The sequence below is a fragment of the Physeter macrocephalus genome, chromosome 7, assembly GCF_002837175.3.
Source record: "Physeter macrocephalus isolate SW-GA chromosome 7, ASM283717v5, whole genome shotgun sequence".
Lineage (NCBI taxonomy): Eukaryota > Metazoa > Chordata > Mammalia > Artiodactyla > Physeteridae > Physeter > Physeter macrocephalus.
In genome coordinates this window covers 74,643,281-74,667,921 of record NC_041220.1, presented here as the reverse complement: position 1 = coordinate 74,667,921, position 24,641 = coordinate 74,643,281, and the positions used below count along the sequence as shown (strand labels likewise).

Below are 24,641 nucleotides of genomic sequence, written 5' to 3'. Positions count from 1 at the left end.
TGTTTTCATCAGTTGTGTGTAAATCTCTTTCTAAACTGATGTAGTCTACCTTACATATAAAGCTTATGACTATAAAGAACCAGCAATTGATTGACAAGAGTACAATTAAGATCCATTTGAGATTCCATTTGCGACCTGTACTTAAAATGATCATAGTCTGTGCACTTGGCACCAAATACTCTTCCTGCCCCTGTTTTCCTCATAAGCAAGTGCAAGTCCTTAAGTCTTGTATTAATTCTCTTCCACTGTGGCTTTTTAAAAATGAATCCTGAGGTTCTGCTATGTTGTTGTTTAATTTTATTTCTGTTGTTCAGATTTTGAAACTTGAACACAGTTGTGGTTAATTTAGTACCAAATTTGAAGTATTTGTTATAAATTTGGTATTTCATTATATTTTAAGAGTAATATTCATAAGGTATATGGACTTATATTTTCCTTTTTCTTTTAAATTTACACTGGGGCTTACAGCTCATTTTCTTATAGTAAATCATGGCATAGTTAAATGAATTTAGTATTGTTCAATGTATTTGTATTTAAAAACTACTATTTCTTTTTTGTTTTTGTAAGAGCAGTTCTTGATTCAAGATATTCTGAAATCAATTTGAGTTGACGTAGTGTATTTTTCTGTTGCTAAAATGAATAAGGTAAAAGGTATACTTTGTGTTGGAAGATTCATGTGTGCTTACTATCCCAGAGAACTCCTGGATGTTAGAAAAATAGTTTCAGTTACTAAATAGTTTTAATCATTAAAAAAATCATATTTATGATTCTGTCATACATGGTAAAGGCTTAAAAATTGCTGTGTTTAAATTCATTAAGTATTAACCAAAAATTACAGAACACTTTCAATAGGGATTCACAGATTAAGGGGACAAATATTTAAAAATCTATCAGAACCTGCTATTTATTTAAACAGTAGTTTGACAAAGGGAAAACAGCATTTTATTCCATATCATAGTTATTTAAGGCCTTTGATCAAAAACATTTTTTCATGTTTTGCGACACAGCTACATGTAAGGATGTCCAGTCTAAGGGGAAACTCTCACTGAATCAACAGTTGTAGTTGAGTGTATCTTATCCATGGGAATTCTAAGCAGGCTTACAAGTTGATGTTACCCCAAGGAAGCTCCCAGCACTGTTCATGCTAATAATAAGATCAGTGTAGCTTGCCATTCTGGTCAGGTTACATACGTTTTGCTCAGTGATAAGAATCATAAGCTAATAAAGAAAACTTTTGTTACTTCACAGTATAGTAACGTTTGAAGTTAGAATATCTCAAGAACATCTCAAATTACATCAGCTTATGGGCATCTTTTTTCTTGTGGCAAAACATGTTTTGTTTTGTTTGCAAAAGGAAAAACCAACATTGTGTCAGTTTTATGGCTTGTGGAGATGAAGGTACTAAGGAAGTTTCAACTTGTGATACTTGTCTGGCAAGTAAAATCTTGGAGATTCTTCTCTATTTGAAGAATTGGAGGAAAAAGAACTAGGAAACCTTATTTTGGAAAACTAAAACTCATAATTTTTTTTCATTATTCAGAAGGAATAATGGAACAGAATTATGCTGAACAATATTCAGTCACAGTTAGAGGAGGTGAAAACAAAATACAAAATGGTAATCAAGACTCTCAGAATATATCTGCAATGGCAAAAAAGGTGACGGGTACTAGTTATCGTTCGAACATGGTGTCCATTACTTAGTGCCTATACACACTTGCTAATTAAGGCAAAGCAAATTCAGAATTTAAATATTTAAGTATATATTCCCAAAAGAGGTAGATAAGTCTTAAGTATATATGAGAATTTAGATTGAAATAGTAAGTAGCAATTTCTTTAAGCTTTAAAAGTAACTGCAACATAAAAATTAACTAAATTTTGCAATGTCATTTTATCCTATCTTTGCAAATGGTTAGGTCTTGGTTGGTAGTTACCAATTTAATAAGCTTACTACAGTCTCGAAATGTAAAAAGTGGTAATACCTGTGGTAATACCTAAGTGACTTAGTAAGAATTAATGTTATATATTGGCTATTAAAATAGACCTGATTTTATTTAATAAATACCATGTTTTAGATTTCTACGATGTTTGCAGTATTTTTCTAGTTTGAGAAGAATAATGTAATTCCTACATTAGAATATTTTTCTATATAAGATTTAAAAGTTTACTACTATAATAGTTACATATTAGTAGAGTTCAGTTTCCAAAGACATAAAGGACTTCTTCCTAACTATACATTTCAAAACTTTAAGTTCAAATTTATATTAAATCAGGCAACTAAGAAATAACTTAGGAAGGCCTGTAACTAGAATATACAATTAGAATTGATGTTTTTTTCTCAAAATTGCTTTAGTTTTTATGTGTAATGAAAACAATTTTTATGAAATTTCTTAATGGTTTGGAGTTCCTATTACACAATAGAGGAATTAGGAATCTTGTTTTTTCTAGTTAGGTCAAAATATTTTAAAGAATAAAGGGAGAAACATGGGGGGAGGAGGATACCTGTTGTTAATAAACATTTAGAAAACTATTCTAGTAAGTTTAGAAATTAAATCTTTCTGAACAAAAACAGAAAAAAAAAAAACCTGGGAGTGAAAAAAATGAGTAGGTGGAGGATATGCTGACTTTAAACAGTAGAGCACATGTGTTTTTTTTCTTTTTTTTAAGTGAAGCTGAATACTTTCCTAGAATCTCTGTTAAAAAGAGAATGGTACTTAAAAAAAAAAAAAAAAGGCAGTGCCAATTCTTTGCTACTAAATCAGTGACTTAAAGCATCTGTTTCCCAAGCTGCTCTTGTGCCAGAGAGCTGAAACTGTGCTGCTCTCAGTGACAGAGCTCAGCATTAGACAAATTATGCTGAAACCAATTCATTGGAACAAAGAGCTCCCATAGGCTGAAGCCACAAGCATCTGTTTCCTTGTGCCAAGATACAAAATGTGCAAAACTCATGAATTGCAGAAGAAGAGTATGAAATAGACGGTGGAGATCATTGATGAGAAGAAATGTTGTGCATTCAGGGCATGGCTAGGCTTTCTAACTCATGGAAGCTTGTTACGTAAAATATCCCAAGTTTTAAAAATTGTGAATATTCTCAGTGGTAGGGAGGATAATGTAAAACAGCGTGAATGTAGTTCCAAATAAGCTAAAGGAGAACTCCCTTGATTCTTAATACATTTATTGACATGTGGCCAGGATTCTGAGCCAACTCTGACTCAGTTGAACCAGTGATAGAGTAGGCTGCTTTGAGCTTGTTTGTTCTTGATTATATTACCCTTGGTTTAAGGAAAGGTTAAAAACACATAGGAAATTTCAAAGAAAACACTCTCACTGAGGCACTTAATATAACTTGTACTCTCATCACAAATTATCAGAACTATCATCTTTCTTAGAGCTTTGACTCACTGTAATTTCACCTATTCTTTATATTTTCTGGCATGTATGTTATTCTTTTTGTTTTTCTTTTTTTCACTTTTACTGAGATATAATTGATATACTGCACTCTATAACGTTTAAGGTGTACATCGTAATGACTTGGCTTACATGTGTTGCAAAATGATTACCACAGTAGGTTTAGTTAACAGCCATCATCTTACATAGATTCAAGGAAAAAATGGTTATTTCCTTGTGATGAGAACTTTTAGGATCTACTCTTTTAGCAACTTTCAAATACACCATAGAGTAATGTTAACTAGTCATCATGTGCCATTCTTTAATGAAGCAATCAAAATAGTAAGTGGTAAAAACATACAAGAGTCTAAAGGACTTGATAAGTTGTCTATATGTGACTCAAGAATTGAAAATATATTGTTTTTTAATTTCCCAACGTTAAGGTGTTTTGTAACCCAACCCTTAATTATAAGGCTTTTTTTAACTCAGTGGAGAAAGGTAGTAGAAGATGAAGAAAATGAACAGAGAATGTGATTGAAATTAAATACCCAATTACCCTTCTTTCTTTTCATAGGCATGCATATCATTCTGTTTCAACTCCCCCCGCCTACCCTCCTAAAAATGTTGCTGACCTGAAACTACATGTGGCAACTTCATCTCTCCAGAGTTCTGATGCTGTCATCATCCATCCTGGAGCCATGCTTTCTATGCTGGACCTCCTGGCCTCTGTTGGGTCAGTGACACAGCCAGAAGTAAGCTTGGATAGATTGGTTCCTTCCCGTCTTTAATGAGTGGAAGGTGTGACTGCATGAGCAAGGGAGTGGGACCAAGAAGGTGACATGGAACCTTTCTGTGTCACATACTGAAGTAGGTAAAGGAAAAAAACAGGATTTTCGTGTTTGAGTCTTAACTTTCCTAATGAGTGGTAGATAACGTATGTTTTAGAATACAACTCATTTGTTAAAATGCAGTTACTTCTGGTACTAAAATAATTCTCTTTCTCCTTGTAAATCCTGCTCAGCAGTGGAAATTGTTAATAAATAATACAGGAAGAAAAATGACTGAAGGTACTATTTTGAGGCTATTTATGTATTTTCATTTGTAACACTCAGGAGTTTGGGTGAACTGGAGTTTGGGTGACTAGTTTTGTTTAAAATGTTGTATGGTTTCGAAGGCCTGAAGTGTCACAAATGTTAACAATAGGTCATTCTTTAAACTGGTTATTTACTTACCGTGAAAAATATTTACTTTATACCCACTATTTCTATAAAAATAAAAATATTATTAGTTACATATAGTCATGTAATACGAAAGACTTGAAAGAAAATGGAGTCGAGCTAGGTATGCTTCTAGCAGAATGAAGACCAGAAATATTTCCCTAGCCCTGTTCTGGAGTTGCTGTGTCCCTCTAAGTCAGCTACTTAATTCATCTGAATGTAATTTGAAGCATGTAGAGACCTCATATTAAAAGGTGTGCTTCAGCTCTTAAAAGGAGAGAACTATCACCTATCTTATTAAGAATGCCCTGGTGGCATGAATTTCTTTGTTAACTCCAGCATGCTTTGGACCTTCAACTTGCCGTGGCAAATATTTTACAATCACTGGTGCACACAGAAAGAAACCAGCAAGTCATGTGTGAAGCTGGTCTCCATGCACGACTGCTGCAGCGGTGCAGTGCTGCACTGGCTGATGAGGACCACTCACTGCATCCGCCCCTCCAGCGGATGTTTGAACGATTAGCCTCTCAGGCTCTGGAGCCCATGGTGCTGAGGTCAGTATGTTCTCTTCTTCACATTCAAATAAGCCACCATTAGTAATGGCCGTTTCTAGAGTCTTTATAGTCAAGAGTCTTGCTTTAATAAACATATATTCAGTTATCTGTGGGCAAAGCCAAAACACCACAAAAATGGGCAAAATGCCCAAAATATCGCGCTTAGAAACAGATAAATCTAGTTATTAGTAAACAGAATGTTTTTGTCCGTTGGTCATTTCTTCTGCTTGAATCCAGCAAACTCTCACTTCCCTTTAAAAATGAAGTCATGTTATATTTGTATGACTTGCATCTACTTTATAGATAAGAATATTTTATGTGTACGAACTCTTTTAAGAAACACTTTTTAAATTTTAAAATAATTAGAGATTCAGAGGAAGTTGTAAAGGTAGATCAGAGAGATTCTGTGTCCCCATCATCCAGTTTCCCCCAGTTACATCTTATGTAACTATAGTACAGTATCAAAACCAAGAAACGGACATTGGTACAATGTATCCATGTATGCTACAGCTCCCCTGTTATTTATCACTTGTGTCAGATTGATGTAACCATCACACAATTAAGATGTCACAAAGATCTCCCCAGTGCTCCCTCTTTATTATCATAGCCACTTCCCTAACCCCCTCCATCTCTAACCCCTAGAAACAACTCTGTTCTCCATCTCCGTAATTTTGTCACTTTGAAAATGTTATGTAAATTGAACCATACAGTAAATGACCTTTTGTGATTAGCTTTTTTCACTTGTTGTAGTGCCTTTGAGATGCATCTAGATTGTTATGTATCAAGAGTTTGTTTCTTTCTATTCTTTCTATTGCTGAGTTGTATTCCATGTTGTGGATATACCTTGTACAGTTTAGCCATTCAAGAAATAGGTATATTTGAATAACCTTTTTTAATATAAGAGAAACAGTGCTTTGTGTTTTAGGGATAAAACAACATTTAAAAAAAAAAACACTTTCCTTGAAATTACCTAGCCAAACAGATATAATGTTTAAATCATCTTGTCCCTCCTTAAAAAAATATTCTCATGTATCTTGTCACTTTCAGCCGCAACTAAGGAGCCCGCCTACCGCAACTAAGGCCCAGTGTAAATAAATAAATAAATAAATATTTTTTTAAATAAATAAAATAATACTTTTCTGCTGTTAAAGTACTCCTTTTTCATAAAACTTTTGGAACTTTCTTAAAAATGGTTGGACTCTATTTGTAATTTATATTTTTTAACTGACTCCAAGCTAAGAAAAACCTCTGTGGTTAACATTTGTTAAACAGTATTGTACAGGGCAGTGTGCCAGGCCTTAGTAATACCAAGATGAATGACACAGTCTCTACTCATTTTGTCACATTATGAATATATTCAGAGACCTAAAGTTTTGAAAACAGCATGGAGAGAAATGAATGAGAAAAAGAGACTATCTCATACCTAATACTTGTATTTTACTAAATAACTTGTACTGCCTACTTAGATAAACAGAGGAAGCAATGGAAACCAACCATTTGGACATGCTCAGTTTTCACAGTGAATGAATTAGGTGAATGCAAAGTCACATGATGGTACAGGCACCTAGCTGCTGACAAGCCATAGATTATGAGCTAATTGTGTATCACACTCTATGTGAAAAACTGGCAAAGAGTACCTGACCTTTAAATATTTGTTTTTTCTGCTGTAGGGAATTGAAAATTCAGAGAAGTATTCCTTTTTTAATTTTTTTCCTTTTACATGATGCTGTAAATGACTGGATATAAAGGGCTTCTATTTTTGTAACCCCCTTGACAATTCACTATATTTCTGCCCATCACATTCCAGGAGAACATGCTCCTCAGGTTTCCTTTGTAACTTTTCACAATACTTGGTGCTCTTTTCACTGTTTGGTGAATTAAAACATAAAATTAGCCTTGTATATTATAGTATCTGTTCAGATTGCTTTAGTATTTTTAATCAGTCCGTTATAATTCATTAAGTCACATTTTTTGTTTGTTTAGTTTATGAATTATATAATGTTCCCAATCAAGGAGTAACTTTGCTTTTCTCTTCTTTAGGGAGTTTTTACGTTTGGCAAGTCCGTTAAATTGTGGTGCCTGGGACAAAAAACTGCTAAAACAATATAGGGTCCACAAACCAAGTTCACTGAGTTATGAGCCAGAGATGAGAAGTAAGTTGACCTTTGAAGTTCCCTTTTTTGGTTTATCTTATAAATGAAAATCATGTAGGGGAAGAAAATTATTTCAAGAAGTTCGACTGTAAAAGAAAAGAAAGGGAAGGGTTTGTTGTTATTTAAATAGAAAAACATAAGATCTCATTGTTTGACTGGAGAAGCGGGCAGATAGGGGTGGCACAATTTGCTGAATAACCCTTGCCTTGGAAGGGGGAATACCTCTTTCTCAGAAGATCCGTAATTTCTTTAGCTTTCTCAATTAGCCTTTGCTGCCTGAACTAGAGTGGTTGACTGGACTCTTCACAGGCTGTGGCTTTGCAGGACAGCTGGTGCAGGAGGACATGGAGGACAGGAAATTTAAAGTACTAATAAAAGTAGTCAAAGAGAAACACCAAGGAGTATAGGATAGATAGGGGAAGAAGTAAAGTCAAGCAGCTAGTGATAGGCTGGGAGAGAAGGGATAGATCACTGGGCTGGAGAAAAACAGCTAGGCTAGAAAGCAAATGTAGTGAGAGAAAAAGAATGGGTGAACTGGAGGAATGAGGTAGGGTAACGGCAATCAAAATTGGAGCGGTGAGACAAGCAAAGAAAAGGACTGTGTCCAAAATTTGGCTCTGGAGTAAAGTAGAGGTAAAGCTCATTGGAGGAAAGGTGATCACAGAAGGGAGGTGTTAGATAGGTTGTTCATGTGGACCTTGAGATCCTCCAGTGCACTGGCAAAAATTAGTACAGGGAAGAGATGAGAATGAAATGCCAGCAATAGTAGGTGGCAGTTTCATAGAGAGATGTGTGATAGGATTGCTGATGCAGAACCTCCAAGGAAGAGAAGTTTTTGCATTAGGCTGATGCAAGGATGATGGAGAGGGGGCTGTTAGAATGTAGGCACTGCCTACCCATCCGGCATAGACCATGGAGGAGCACCAGATTCCATCCACCCAAGAGCTGTGGGAAAAGAGTATTCTCAATAGAGAGCTCAGATGCCCTGGATTTCCTCCCAGTGTTAATTCTATAGTTTGGTGGGTTTTAACTTTACAATTTATTTTGTCTTGTTGTTAGCCATAGTTAAGGCATTTGTGTTAATGGATTGAAATAACCATTACTAGTGAAGCAGGAAAGAATGGAACCTAGAAGAGTAGAATGCCTGTTCTTCAAGCATATAGTAATCATTTAGTTCAACCCTTTTTTTTTTCAGGTGAGAATCAAAGAGATTAAACAACCTTCAACCATTATTTCAACCTTAATATTTCCTCCTACAATTTATTATCAGTGATTAGTGAATACTCTGTTTTGGAAACACTAAGACCTTTTGAGTTCCAACACAGTTTTATTGGAAAACAGTATTTCAATTTTTCTTATCAATTAATATACATCCCCTGCATGTGTATATTTTTGTTGTTGTTGTTTTTGTACTTTACACAGTTCCTTAGAATTGACAAAAAATAGTTCCTTTCTTTAAGAATATTGAAATATTTTTATGGTTGCCTGACTGCTTAGCACACTTAAGAGGGAAATAATTAAATTCATGTGGTTTATCTTGAGAGGGAATATTTTCTCCATTACATTTATAATGTATTCCTGAAAGAATAGAACAGCTTGTTTAAATTTTATTTTTTTGTTCTTAAAATTGTTACCATTTGCATGCATATAGGAATTTTAAAATTCAAGTATTTTTGTGATCACGTGTCCAATTTTAATAGCTATAAGGGAAGAATTAAAAATGGGGAGAAAATGGGAGAAGCAAGTTTCTGCTATTTATCTCTGATTTTTTAAAATAAAGATGACCTGTTTCTTTCCATTATAATACTTCTCAAATATTTTGTTTTCTTCTCAAAGAGAAATAATAAATTACTTTGTGAAATAAAAGTATGATCTGGTTTTTATAAACATCATTAAGTATAGCTTATAATTAAATTTTACTGTAGCAATGGCTTGGATAGTGGTCATTGGTGATTTTTATTCTTTTTCTATCTGATCTTTACTTGTACTCTGTAGTTTCCAACATTTCTGCAATGTGTTTATTACTTCAGTAGTAAATATAAGTAAAAACATATGCTATTTAAGTTTTTAAGTGAACATAAATTACATTAAAACTGGATAATAGCTTTGGAGTTTAAAAATAAAATTACTGTATATATTGAAACTGAAGAGTAGTATGTAAAATTAATCAGCCTTGTTAAAGTCACTATTTTAGAAATCTATATGATATTTTTCTCAAGAGATTTTCTTTGACTTACAGGTAGTGTGATCACATCTATGGAAGGTCTGGGTTCTGATAGTGTCTTCAGCTTACATGAAGATAACCATTACCGCATAAGCAAGAGCCTAGTGAAATCTGCAGAAGGAAGTACTGTACCCCTGACCAGGGTGAAGTGCCTGGTCTCCATGACAACCCCACATGACATCAGACTTCATGGGTCATCAGTTACTCCGACTTTTGTTGAATTTGACACATCCCTTGAAGGGTTTGGGTAAGAAATTTGCCAGGTAGCCAAGCTATTATATTTCATGCCTCAGTCTTGCCTCTGAGAAATAGATCTTTGGTTTTAAATCTACTTGATTAAAATTTAATATATGCTATGTATTTTCAAATGATTGAGTTCCTTGAGCATGTTAAGATTTTTGGATTTAATTGTTCTTAATTACTTATTATGCTAAATAAGTTGATATGGCATACGAGTCAGCAATCTAAGGTGCACGGTCCAAATCTGTTTTTGTAAATTCTCTTTTTTTGTAAATAAAGTTTCATGGTAACACAGCCACATTCATTTATGTATATGTATTATCTATGGCTGCTTTCATGCTAGACTGCAAAGTCATGATGGAGGCTATCTTGTCTGCAAAGCATAAAATATTTATGCTCTGGCCTGCTCTAGAAAATGTTTGTCAACCTCTGATTTAGTACAATAAAGTTACAGATAATATGCAAATTAAAATTAGATTAAAAGCTCTTTGGCTAGGTTTTGTCCTTTTTTCTCTCAAATTTCTTAACTTAGTATCTTATACATTATAAGTACTAGTATTTTGTACATTATAAGTATTCAGTTACTATCACATTAAATGAATAAATACTTTGAAGTGGCAGAAAAAACTTTAATAGCAGAAGTAACAAATAAAGAATCTAGGGAGTTCCCTGGTGGCCTAGTGGTTAAGATTCCGGGCTTTCACTGCCTTCGCCTGAGTTCAGTCTGTGGTTTGGGGAACTGAGATCCCATAAGCCACATGGTGAAAAACAAAAAGAGAGAGAGATTCTCCTCTGCTTATAAAAAATAAGTTAAAAAATGTTCTATAATAAAGTATATTAATCATTTAAAAAAAGAATCTATAGCGAATCTAGAAGAGTGTATTTATAAAGTCTGTCAGCCTTGAAATGGACATAAATGCTAAGAGAAAAGACCTATGTCTATACTGGTTGTTTGTGGGATTCTTCTACATTGATCTAAAACTATAAATTGTATTTTAATAACATTGTCCTGGGTTAGTATCGAACAATGAATTAAAACATTTGGGACTGGGCAAAACTAATCATGACAGTGTAACAGGAGAGTGACTCACTAGAAAGGGGCACAGGGGAATTTTTCTCCGGTAATGAAAAATTTCCAATGTCTTGAACAAGGTTATACTTTGGTGCATTTTACCATGTGCAAATTATACTATGATTTTTTTTAATTTAAATTTTTTAAAATGGAGATTTTTAAAATATATCTTTTGGTACTCACATAATTGAAAGAAGGGAAGGACTTTGTTAGGCATCCAGACTTATTCCATGATCTCTTATCTCTGGTTACCCTTAAATAATGGTAGTTTATTCCACTGTGGTAAGTACATAGTAATAAGAGAAGAAAACAGTTGCTCTCTAATATGTACGTTTTCTTTTCTTTAACAGCTGCCTGTTCCTGCCCAGTTTGGCCCCTCATAATGCCCCTACAAACAATGCCGTCACAACAGGTCTTACCGATGGGGCCGTGGTCAGTGGCATTGGTTCTGGTAAATATTACTTTCTCTGCTTATGAGATTTTTTTTTCCAGTAGATTATATTTTATTTAGAGATTTTGCTTTTCTTGGCATCTTTTAAAAATATAAATATGAGTCAACACAAACTCTTTCATTGTTATTTTTCTGTTTTCACTTTAGGTGAAAGATTCTTCCCTCCTCCATCTGGCTTAAGCTACTCCAGCTGGTTTTGCATTGAACATTTCAGTTCTCCTCCAAATAACCACCCTGTCAGACTTCTTACTATTGTTCGCCGAGCGAATTCTTCTGAGCAGCATTATGTGTGCCTTGCCATAGTTCTATCAGCAAAAGACCGATCACTGATTGTCTCCACCAAAGAGGAACTACTCCAAAACTATGGTCAGTATCTGTCTTTTTCTTTTTGCTTCTTGTGACTATTAAAAGTAGCAAACTTCATTTTAATGGTCGGTTTTAAGGTCCAGCTGGTAATTCTTTTCTAATTTAAATTATTACAGAATAGAACAGGTTAAATAAAATCTTGAATATTGTTTACCAGTGAAATTTTAAGGCACCTTCACTTTCAAAAGAGACTTAGATAGAAAACAGTGGAGAGAGTTCCTAAAATAAGGATTCATCTCTACTTGCCAAGAAATCACAGCTTTTGCTAGGAATGCAGGATGCTTGTTTAATATATTTTAGTAGGGATTTTCATTGGCTGTGAATTCTGCTTAACTAATAAATATTCATTGAGCACCTGCCTACCATATGTGCCACTCTGTGCTAGACACAATAACATTTTAATTACTTTATTCATCACTTACCTTCAAGACTTAGTACAGTCCATTTAATAATCCTAATTCGCTAATTCCCTCCAATATGCCATAATGTTACGTTACTATGGAGTAGAACTTCAAACTCGAGGCATTCATGAATATCTTCCTAAATGATATAAGTAACATAAAATAGAAATCTCAGTTCACTGAATTTTCTTTGCTCTGAATATAAGCATTTGTGTATGTATATATATATGTACCTCTTTTTTATCATCTGATTTTGTCTTTTAACTGACTAAATAAAATAATAGCACATATTGCTTCCCCTGCGGTTGGTATTCACATATTAATTGAATATGAAGGTTAGCTCCTCAGTTTGATTTTAAGGCTTTTTGTCTTAGGATTCTTCATCATGATCAGCACAGAGTTAGGCATCAATACAGTAAGTGCTTTAAAATCCTAGTGGATACTTTATTTGCCCCTTTTGTGGCATTTGATCCTATTGATGTTTTCTTCCTAATTAAAGCTATCTGCAGTCTTCAATTTGAGATACCCATTCCTTGTTCTTTCACTATTTCTCTGACCTCTCTTGCAATTTCTTTCAACAGCTTTCTCTTCCATCTTCCCCTTAAAATTAGTATTCTTCAAGCTCCTATGTTTAGTCTTTGTACTCAACCTGTTCTTCATGAGAAAACATCAGTTTCTTTTAGCATTAAGTCTTTTTACCCTCAGGGACTCTGAAGTTAAAAAATTTTAATATGTCTGTGTCCCAGGCTTTGTCCTCATATTTTCAACTGCATATTAGATATCTTAATATGAATAGTCCTCCTGAAAGAATTCAAACTGTAATATTTGTTCTTAAAATCTGTATCTCCTTCTATTTTCCTGTCTTGGTAAATGACACCCTCACTAGCAGTTATCCCATCTAGAAACCTCAAGTCATCCTTGAAAATACCACCCCTTCTACTAAGTCTTACTGTATTATGCCTCCTTAACATTTCTTGAATCTTCCTTTCCTCCCTATATCCACTGTCATAGCCTTTGTTTAATATTCTTTATCACTTATCTGGATTTCATAGATTTTAATTCTTTGTTTTGTTTTTGTCTGTCTACCTTACTAGAACTGTTAAGTTCCCACACACAATGTTATTATCTTTGTAATCTAGGCCCTGCCACCAAAAATAGTGCCTAGCGTATATTAGGCCCACAAATATTATATAAAAGTATAAATGAATGAATGAGAAGAAGGAAAAATAAAGGAAGAAAAACACAGATGACTTGAAAGGGAAATAATGAGAAAAGTGAATAATAATGGAAAATTTGGAAAGAAGATAGAATTTAATGGAAAAGTTAGGATTAGATCTAGGGATATTTCAATAAAAAATGTTTTCTAACTATATCATTTTCACTAAATGTAATTTTCAAGACTACGATAGTCTATATATAACTAGAAATTATAGTAACATATACCTTAGTAATACAAACGATGCTACTGTTACAAGCATCTGTCCTCTGAACAGCTATAGTCCATTAAGATGCCTAGGTAACTAAGAGCTGTCAGAAACCAGCTGGCTTGCCAAATATCCTGACACACCACTGAATGCTGGGTATATCTTAGTTTAAGCCTCAGTCAGAATGTGAAGCTCTCAGAAAATTTTTATAAGTAATATCTTCTACAGTTCTCAAGAAGATTAAGTCTAATAACCAGGGAAGGGAGAGGGAACAGTTCTTGGTTTCACCCATAACCTTTTATCTTTTCATTCGCATCCCTTGGTCCATAACACTAGACCTTTCAAAGCTATTTGACCCTGCTTTTTGCCTAGTTTATTCAAGTCTCTTCCTAATTAGGTCACCTATGGATAAGATGCTATCTTTGTGTAGTGGTCTTAACTCATCAGTAGATGTATCTTCTGAATTGTCATTTAAAAATATAATCTTGGGGGACTTCCCTGGTGGCACAGTGGTTAAGAATCCACCTGCCAGGGCTTCCCTGGTGGCGCAGTGGTTGAGAGTACGCCTGCCGATGCAGGGGACACGGGTTTGTGTCCCGGTCCGGGAAGATCCCACATGCCGCGGAGCGGCTAGGCCCGTGAGCCATGGCCGCTGAGCCTGCGCGTCCGGAGCCTGTGCTTCGCAACGGGAGTGGCCACAACGGTGAGATTCAGGGCACATGGGTTCGATCCCTGATCCAGGAAGATCCCACATGCCACGGAGCAGCTAAGTCCATGTGCCACAACTACTGAGCCTGTGCTCTAGAGCCCATGAGCCACAACTACTGAGCCCATGTGCCACAACTACTGAAGCCCGCGTGCCTAGAGCCCATGCTTTGCAACAAGAGAAGCCACCGCAGTGAGAAGCCCATGCACCACAACGAAGAGTAGCCCCTGCTCACCACAACTAGAGGAAGCCCGAGCACAGCAACGAAGACCCAATGCAGCCAAAAATTAATTAATTAATTAAAAAATAATAATCTTGGCATTTCAGTATATGCAAATATTTTAAGATTCCAGAAGTGGAATATTTTATTTGTGATTCTTTCTTCAAATAATTTAAACTTTTAATTTTCAGTATATTATATGTGCTTGTACTGAAAACCGGTGAGTCTGCTTTAAGATACATGGTTAAGATTAGCTCTTTTTAAAAATTTTTCTTGGGGTGGGGGAAGGAATGAATTCTTAACATCTGGATTCCTGCTGCTGTCCCACCTTCTCTTGAATTCTTATTAAAGATAAATTAATTTTTAACTATCTTAACATTAAGTTAATACTTAACTCATTATTTCCTGGCATGATTTGGCAACATACAGGGTAGCAGAGGCAAGCCAGATTAGAGTCAAGAGTGATTGCAAATGTTAGCAAATCACCAGAGTTGTCAGGTAAAGCAGGAAACTTGGACCAAAAAAATACCTTTCCAATCCATAAATCACCTCCTTACTACCAGCTATTGTTAGACAAGGGTCAGGGCGGTACAACCACAAACTAAAAACAGATAGTTGCCCCCTTGTATCATTGAGAGCATAAAGCAAGAATAAAATTTTTAATTTTCTTGGTTGTTTGTTTAACCAGTGCTATAATCAAATGCATCTCAAACTAGGATTTTAAAAGACCTTTTATAACAGACCATGACAGGTAATAATCAACCAATCTCTTTTTGTTGTCTATTGTTAAGTTTATTTTACTATTTTATTTATTTTTTATTTCGTTAGTTATTATAACTTTTTTTGCTTATAACTGTATGTATCTTGAACAGAACAAAGCACAATATATCCCAGGTTTTAGGTAAAGTTATTGAATGAATGGGGTATTTTCATTTACATCGTCATCATATTATTTTAACATAGAGTCAAAGTCTAGATATGAATAATTGTTAGAATGAGGATGATGCTAAGTTTTTAATTTCCTTTCCCTCTTCATTTTAGTTGATGATTTTAGTGAAGAATCCTCTTTTTATGAGATTCTGCCATGCTGCGCTCGCTTCCGCTGTGGAGAACTGATCATTGAGGGACAGTGGCATCATCTGGTTCTGGTTATGAGCAAAGGGATGCTGAAGAACAGCACTGCCACCCTCTACATTGACGGACAGCTTGTCAGCACCGTGAAGGTGCGCGTACTTGTGCTTATAAATCTCAACCTGCTTGTATAAGATAGTTTAGGGGTGGGTGTGTTTGCCTGTATGTGTGTTTGCAGGAGTATTGTTTTAAATTGCGGTCTTAATTTTAAGTTGACCTTCAGTACCCATTTAAACAATATGTGAGAGTCATGTGGCTGGTTAATTCAAGCTACTTGATTAGAAAAGACTCGAAAGGAGGGGTTACAGGGTACTAAAGATGTTAGTGAATATGTCAGTGCTTGAGCCAGATTGTTAAGTGCTTTTTTACCAGAGAGAAACCAGTTGGATGGTTGGAAACCAGATGGATGCCTAAATTAAATAAATGATGAACACAGTATTTTGTCACTTCATTGTTATTACTGTATGCAATCCAGTAGATTCTGTGCTCCTTTAGAGCTGGAACTGTTTTTATTCATCCTTGTTTTCAGATCACCCAGATTAGTCCCTGATAATAATAGTAATAAGGTGTTCCCTTATTGTTTGTTGAATAAATGAATGTATAAATATTACTCTAGATAGCTGTACTACAGTATTCAGAGGAGAGGCAAGAGAATTAAAGCAACCAGTAAAGAATCAGAAGTTCCTTTTGTGAATCAGGATGAATGCTACCAGTTACTTTCTACCGAATTGAGCTAGCAAGCTCTTAAAATTCTTTAACTTCTAAAAGATGGTATCCATTTTTATAGTGATATCACTTAAAAGAAGCAGCAAAGGTCTACCTTTTGTGTGAATTGAAGTTTAAAAAGCAGTGAAGTGGGCAGCCTTTTTGAATACATTTCCTTCCTTAACGATATTTTATTGTGACATTGTGTTTCAGTATGATAAACCCTAAAATGAACTCTGGGAATAGTCATTTGTTTTCTTTGTATACAGGATTGTGTTTGAAATGGGCTTGTAGGTTCTTTAGTAGGTTGCTCCTTCATTATTTTTCGTATCATTGAAAATAAAAATGTCCTCAAATTCTAGAATTGAGAGGTAGGAGATTTATTATTAATATATTTACATCATCATCATTACTGTGCCTGTGAGAAGTCACAGTCTGTGAAACCAACGTTAGGTCAAATGTTGGTCTTCATACTCATACTATTAACATCACAAGGAGTTGTTCTTTAATATATGGAATAATAGATATGATCTGAAGCTAGGACAGTGTTATGACAAAACAGTCTATGGGAATGTTACTCATTCTGTCAAGTGATGAAAGCTGCCTGTACCGCAAGAAGCAACTTGATTTCCTAACCTCTTACACTCTAATTATATATTTATTGTAATGAATTGAATGATAATTTAAGCATCTTGTCAGTGTAATTTCAAATCTGAGAATATGTTTTTCACTGAGATTAAACCATTTGTGTATAAATTATAACATAGACTATTTTTCTAATACTTTTATAGCCCTTTACCCATTATAAAACACTTTGCATGAATAATTTTATTTAACAGACTCATACTGAAGGTATCATAACTAACTTCAAGACTGCCTGAATATCATAGTTGGAAAGCTGTTTTTATATCAACCTGAAAATTTCATAGCAGCATCGTTAATTTGGTATGCAAACCAACCAGATAGTAACAGAATCCCTATATTTGACTGTTGCCCTTTCTAGCTTTAGATAGTTTATCTGTATTAATCTGTATTACAGAGTTGGATTACAAATTTCCAACTTGCTGATCGGGTTCTAGAATCTTGGCCTGCCCTTATGTTTCTCTGCTCAATAGCTTTTGTACATTCATAAAGTTGTATGGCCTTGGGATAATGAAAATATACACAAAAAGTGGTTATTTTCCTGGTGAAAGTGTTTTGGGTTGAATTTCACACATTTGCTTTCATTTTCTTTATAGCTGCATTATGTTCACAGTACTCCCGGGGGCTCAGGCTCTGCCAATCCACCGGTGGTTAGCACAGTCTATGCATACATTGGTACTCCGCCTGCCCAACGCCAAATTGCTTCGTTGGTTTGGCGCTTGGGACCCACGCACTTTGTAGAAGAAGTTTTACCTCCTTCAAATGTTACTACCATTTATGAACTAGGACCAAATTACGTTGGAAGCTTTCAGGCCGTATGTATGCCATGTGAGTAACATATTCTTTGTTCATATAGTTGTATAAAACTTACCTCCTGTGGTATAGATGCATGAATAAGTGCATATGTGTAGATTAGGTTATACATTACATTTATCCCAAAAAAGGGCCTTCTCCTCCACTTTCCTTCAGCATGATACTATTGACCACTCACTCCTATTCAAAATGCTCTCCTCCACTGGTCATCCTATGCTTTCTTGTTTCTTGTCTTCATGCCTAGTCACTAGTTTTCCAGTTTCTCTTGTTGGCCCCAAGATGTGGGTATATACTTTCTAACAGTCTAACACTAGCCTTCTTCTCTCTGTCATTTCTCCTATTACATGAAGCAGTTTCAAGTATATCTACTCTGGTTAAAGGAAAGAAAGATGGGTCTAGAAAACACATACGTGTATTCTTTAGGTTAGACCAGTTAACATCAATTTTCCTCGTCTCTTTATTCCTGCAGTCCACTTCTCTTATCCATTCTCCCAAAAGGAATTTAGAATCAGAGAGTTGATGTTAAGCTACAGTTCCTTTGTAGTACTCTTTCCAAATGATGTCTTCCATTCCCTTGTTCTCACTCTGCCAAAGTTCTCAGAAGAGTTGGGACAAATAGGTTGTATATGGTAATAATCTTAGGGCTAAGTAATTTCCCTTTCACTCAGGTTCTTGATTCAGATAGTGTCTGGTAATAGCTAACACTGACTGAGCACTTAATGTGTGCTGAATAAGTTAATATGCATGAAGGACATAGCTACTCTGAGCCCTTCACAAGTATTTATTCATCACCTCAAAACACTGGGACTTAGGGGCTGTTGTTTTCATCCCCATTTTACAGATGAGAAAACTGAGGTGCAGCGATGTACAGGTCACACAGCTTTTAAGCGATAAAGCAGAGGTTCAAACTTAAACCATCTTGCTTTAAAACTACTTTGCCATGTCTGGAAGAATAAAGAGAGGCATATTTGAGGGCTCTCATTAGGAAGGAGACCTAGTGCTACAAAGCTCATAGACATTCCACTCATTTTCATTCCCTTGTTCCTTGGAACCAAGGGGAAGTGTTTTGTGATTTGTTTGGTAACAGTTAAAACTCTTCCTCTTCCTTTACATTATGCTGTATATTAAGTTTATTTTAAGAGTAAAACTTAGGATGTAAAGCTTTATGACTGGATGCTTTTCCTTATTTTCTAATTAAAGAAATAAATGAAGAGCTGGAAATTAAATAGTTTTTAAACTTAGCTCCCTTGTTCCACTTTAAAAGATTTTCAAGGCTACCCATTTAAAAATGATAATAAGAATATAAAAGTTGTGTTAGGATCAGGAGAAAAACTGATGATTTTGAAAAGGATTATTCTTCTTTTGAAGGTAAAGATGCAAAATCCGAAGGTGTGGTCCCGTCTCCTGTGTCGTTAGTACCAGAGGAAAAGGTGTCATTTGGCCTTTATGCACTGTCTGTGTCCGCCCTAACAGTGGCAAGAATCCGGAAAGTGTACAACAAGTTGGACAGCAAAGCCATCGCTAAACAGGTAAGCAGATTGATTCCCCAGTGGGCTGCTGCTGATTCTCACTGGAAAGATGTTCCAGAGCTTCCTTCTGAGCACCACACAAGTATGAGTGGTTGCTAAAAACAGTGCCTTTCATACATTGTTTTGGTTTATTTGCCTTTGAATTTAAGCCAAAACATATTTAGATATATAGTTTAATTTGGAAGAGTGAGAATTCAAGTGCATAGTTTATATTAATTCTTATATATTTATTGGCAATTAAGAAATCGAACTTTAGGAAACTAAAGGAAACAATTGCTATTTTTAAGGCTGTAATTTTTTTCTGGATAACCTACTAAATGCCGGGCACCATTTTGTTCATGACATAGCAGTAGATAAAGAGAAAATCCCTGCCTTTATTAAGGCTCTTACATTCTAGTGGAAGAGGCATACAATAATAACTAAAGAAATAACCTGATCATAGAGTATGTTAGAAGATAAAGAGTGCTATGTGGAAAAATAAAGCAGGAAAGGTGAGAGAAAGAAGCTTATAGTTTGTTTTTTTGTTTTTTTTTTAAATTTTTATTTATTTATTTATTTATGGCTGTGTTGGGTCTTCGTTTCTATGTGAGGGCTTTCTCCAGTTGTGGAAAGCGGGGGCCACTCTTCATCGCGCTGCGCGGGGCCTCTCACTATCGCGGCCTCTCTTGTTGCGGAGCACAGGCTCCAGATGCGCAGGCTCAGTAATTGTGGCTCACGGGCCCAGTTGCTCCGCAGCATGTGGGATCTTCCCAGACCAGGAATTGAACCCGTGTCCCCTGCATTGGCAGGCAGATTCTCAACCACTGCGCCACCAGGGAAGCCCCGAAGCTTATAGTTTTAAGTAGGATGGTCAGAGGAGGCCTCACTGAGAAGGTGAAATTGGAACAGCCTTTTGAAACAGATGAGGCAGCAAAGCATGAGAATATGGAGAATAAGATGCATGTATGGGCAGGTGGGGTTTGCATTCCAGAAATGCAAGTGCTAGGGCCCTGAGGAAAGTGCATGCCTGCCACAGAGGCAGGTGTGGCTAAACAGAAGAAGAGAAGGCCTGCGGGGTAGGCGAGGCAAAAGTAGAGTCACTTTTTCTGATACAGAGAAAACTATAGGAAGAGTAGTTGGGGGGTGGGGGAGGTACTGAGAATTAAGTTTTGCAAAAGTTTGAGAAACATATTAGACATCTTAGGGGGAGACATCATTGGAAATATGAATCTGAGTTCAGGGGAGAGGTTCGAATGCCACGGGTGTTCATAGGTGGTGTTAAGGCCACAAGACTAGGTACACTTACCAAAGAGTAGATGGAGATGGAGATGAGGAAAGGTTTACAGACGGAGACCTGGGACATTCCAGTGTGACAGCGTTGGGAAGATGATGAAGAACCAGCAGAAAAGACTACGGAGCCAGCAAGAATGGAGAAAACCTAGGAGAATCTGGTGTTGTAGAAGTCTTATTCACTGTGGCAGATGTGTTAGAGCAGTCATAAAGATGAAGGTTGGCCATCGGGTTTAGGAAGCTGGAAGTCATCAGTGAGCTTGACAAGATGTTTTGGCTGATTAGAGGAGGCAAAGCTAAGGGGAAGGAAATCAAGAGGCTGGAAGGGAACGGATTTGGGAACAGTAAGTATTGACAAGCTCTTGTGCAGAGGTTTGCCTGTGAATATATATATATATATATATATATATAAAATCTTCTAAGGTTTGGCTGATTAGAGGAGGCAAAGCTAAGGGGAAGGAAATCAAGAGGCTGGAAGGGAACGGATTTGGGAACAGTAAGTATTGACAAGCTCTTGTGCAGAGGTTTGCCTGTGAATATATATATATATATATATATATATATATATATATATATAAAATCTTCTAAGGAATGTTAACCACATAAATTTATTCTACTAGTAACAACAGAATTAAGTCTATGCCTTATATTTGCTTTAAAAGCACATTGTATATGTATGTGCAAAATTTAACATTTATTTTGTGTACAGGGCATGTTTTATCCATAAACTTTTGGATAATCTATGTGACATTTACTTGGCTATGGAGTAAAGCAAGTATTATATTCACTAATCAGAAATACTGTGAGGCAGCAAGTGATAAGAACCTTTAAACCACAACAGAGTCTCATTCAGAAGGACCCCTGAGGCTGTTTCCCAAGACCCCCTCACCATCTTTCTCTCAGTAGACTGTATTTAACTGAGTCTACTCAGGTACCTCTGAGTTTCCACACCTTTGGAAGTATTTGCACATTTAAAAAAAAATGAATGCTCTTGTTTTTAATATTCTGTATGGAGAGAGAGAAAAGATATGTTCCCCATCATGTTCTTTTTCCTTTTCCAGTCAAAATGTTCAGACTGTTCCTGTATAGTTACATTTTTCCCTTTCCTATTCTTCAGTTAGGCATTTCCTCCCATGAGAATGCCACTCCTGTGAAGTTGATACACAACTCAGCAGGGCATCTTAATGGACCAGCACGGACAATTGGGGCTACTCTGATTGGATACTTGGGTGAGTCAAATTGCCTTTGTCTTTCAGACTTCTTTATTTGCCTTCAAACCCGCGTTCACTTTCTTCACTTGAGTGTGGTGTTTAAGTTCATATTCGATAGTGCTGACCTGTAATGTTCTTACAATATTTAGAGATTAATGTCAATCCCAAACTCCAGTCAGCTTTAAAAATTATAATCTTTTATAGAATTCCATTAACTTTTCCCCTCTTTTGTCAACACTGATGAGCATTGACTGTATACTTCTACATAATTTCAAGGTAAAGGTCACACTACATTTAGGGACAGATGTAAAGACTTGGAAATACTGATGATTGCTATTGTTACATGGTTTGGTGCTGCAGTGGTGACACTCTTGGTGCTTTTTATTTGGAAATGAGCTAGAAATAAGAGCTTCAGAGTGTGAGCACTGTGGATCCAACTATAATAAAAGTCAGAGCTGCAGAGCCTCTTACCCAGTGTCTGCTTAGAAAGAATTGATTGTTTTGGTTAGATAGAATTTTGAGACATAACCCAATCAGGCCATCTAAAATTCAGAACTAGCAATTATGTATTTTAATGTGCAAATCAGTACAGAATATTGGTTCCTTTTAAAATAAACAAAAGTGTTGTGCTGGTCAGCGTCCTCCATGTTTATCAGGCGATTGTTATTGTCCCAGCAATGTGCACATCTTTTAACTTTGTTTTTCTTTTTTGGCTATGTTGCATTGATAAAAGTTTCCTTTATGCTAAGGCACATGGTAGTTTTTCTTTTTTTCGATTCAGCAAATATTTACTGAGCACTGCTCTATGTTCTTTGAGAAAATACAGCAGCATTGTGGTATAGTAGAAAGAGCAGTGAATGAAGAGTTCAGAGATTTAGGTTCTAACCCCTATTCTGTCACTGTGTGGATTTAAGCCAGACATTGAGCTCCATGGATGTCAATTTTCTTATCTACAAACTAGTAATACTGGCCCTAATTACCTTAGAAGGTAGCTTTCAAAATCCAATGCCATAATATATGAAAGTATTGTGGATACTACAGAGCACACAGAAATATAAAATGCATATTAGCTTTATTTTTTAAAAACTCAATCTTGATCAGTAGGCAAATGACATTCAAACAATGTCTTTTTTTTTTTTTTTTTTTTTTTTGCGGTACGCGGGCCTCTCATTGTTGTGGCCTCTCCGGTTGCGGAGCACAGGCTCCAGATGCGCAGGCTCAGCGGCCATGGCTCACGGGCCCAGCCGCTCCGCAGCATGTGGAATCTTCCCGGACCGGGGCACGAACCCGTGTCCCCTGCATCGGCAGGTGGACTCTCAACCACTGCGCCACCAGGGAAGCCCTAGAATTTTTGTTTTAGGATAGAAGGGTTTTTTTGTTTTTAGGTATAATTTATAATTAATTAAATATTTCTGAAGATGATTTATTCAGTTCTTGTTTACAGTGGGGAATTTATTTTAATTATTTTTCACTGTCTTTTAATCAGGAGTAAGAACATTTGTTCCTAAGCCTGTTGCCACTACTTTGCAGTACATTGGTGGAGCTGCAGCCATCCTGGGCCTGGTGGCCATGGCTTCTGATGTGGAAGGGCTATATGCAGCAGTCAAGGCCCTGGTTTGTGTGGTCAAGAGTAACCCACTAGCCAGCAAAGAGATGGAAAGAATCAAGGGCTACCAGGTTTGTAACCATAAAGCCTGGTCTTCACTTTACTTTGCATTAAAAATCTTCTAATTTTCATTGTACTTCATGTAGTTTCAAACTCTGGAAAAATAGTATTGTCCAAGTAAACTTTAGAAGTTGGTAGTTTTTATTAAAACTAACATATTTCGAGTGAGAATATAAGTTGTTAGTTTGGAGTTATTTTTTTCTGTGGAAACAGGAATTAAATGAAATCGGGTCATATTACCACCTGCTCTAGAGACTGCCAAGTTGGTAATAGATCCAGAGTTCTCCTCCTTAACCTCGTTTCTCCCCTCCACACCCAGTCATCTTTTACTCCCCACACCTCCTTACTTACCTAGGGCATGTGAGAGCCACTGTGTGCCATTACTAGTCCTGAAAACGCATGTGGGATTAAAAATATGTTGTGTTCATGTATTTACAATCTCTACTAGTTTTAGGCAGAAAGTTACTTATAAGAAGAGGAACACGTATTTGGAGCAAGATTAAATTCCTCTAGTGTAGATGAAGTACAAATGCCTTCTTCTCTAACTTTAGCCAGTAGTTCACTGGTAGTAGATAGGCTGTTTACTGTAGTGTTTTCTGTAGATTTAATTATCTAATTTGATGTTTTGTTTTGCAAAACTTTCAAAATGATAATTGCAGCATTGTTTATCATGAAAAAATAGGAATAATCTAAACGTTCCAGTAGTATGAGAATGACTAATAATACTATAACCATCTCACATATCATTCAACCTTTTAAAATTATAATTATGGAAACTAGGTTGCAAAAGAAAAAAAATCCTTTGGATAAAATGTTATGTAGAGAACAAGAGTAGAAAATTGTATACACATGATGGCAACAATTTAAATATTTCTGTGTGAATAGAGTTTATGTAAAAGTGGATATTTTAATAAGAGGATGATGGGATTACCCTGCTTTTCAGATTTTCTCTGATGTTGGCGTTGTCATAGTAAAAATTTAGAAACCAGCATAGAAGTCTCAGGAATTGCTCTACTCAGGGTTCTCCAGTGTGTGTTTGTGTGTTTGTATGTGTGTGTACATATATGATGATTGACCAACAGGCATTTGGTATTGCTTTCTTTTAGTTGCTGGCAATGCTGCTTAAGAAGAAACGTTCCCTTCTTAACAGCCACATTCTCCATCTAACTTTTTCCTTGGTGGGAACTGTTGACAGTGGACACGAGACCTCCATTATTCCAAATTCAACTGCTTTCCAGGATCTCCTTTGTGATTTTGAAGTAC

The 24,641-nt window shown here is 35.9% G+C and overlaps 1 protein-coding gene across 8 annotated transcripts in view; it reads left to right on the top strand.

Annotated features, from left to right (window-relative positions):
- Positions 1-24,641, top strand: part of WDFY3 (WD repeat and FYVE domain containing 3) — a 275,458-nt gene that overhangs the window by 161,466 nt on the left and 89,351 nt on the right. For all 8 annotated transcript variants that reach the window (XM_055086060.1, XM_028492000.2, XM_028492001.2 and 5 more), the window contains 12 exons: positions 3,959-4,136; positions 4,941-5,155; positions 7,196-7,308; positions 9,548-9,779; positions 11,195-11,295; positions 11,443-11,661; positions 15,454-15,635; positions 17,487-17,718; positions 19,072-19,232; positions 21,619-21,730; positions 23,199-23,389; positions 24,485-24,637. In XM_055086060.1, coding sequence (XP_054942035.1) covers positions 3,959-4,136; positions 4,941-5,155; positions 7,196-7,308; positions 9,548-9,779; positions 11,195-11,295; positions 11,443-11,661; positions 15,454-15,635; positions 17,487-17,718; positions 19,072-19,232; positions 21,619-21,730; positions 23,199-23,389; positions 24,485-24,637 — 2,089 coding nt within the window. The remainder of the gene's footprint in view (positions 1-3,958; positions 4,137-4,940; positions 5,156-7,195; positions 7,309-9,547; positions 9,780-11,194; positions 11,296-11,442; positions 11,662-15,453; positions 15,636-17,486; positions 17,719-19,071; positions 19,233-21,618; positions 21,731-23,198; positions 23,390-24,484; positions 24,638-24,641) is intronic.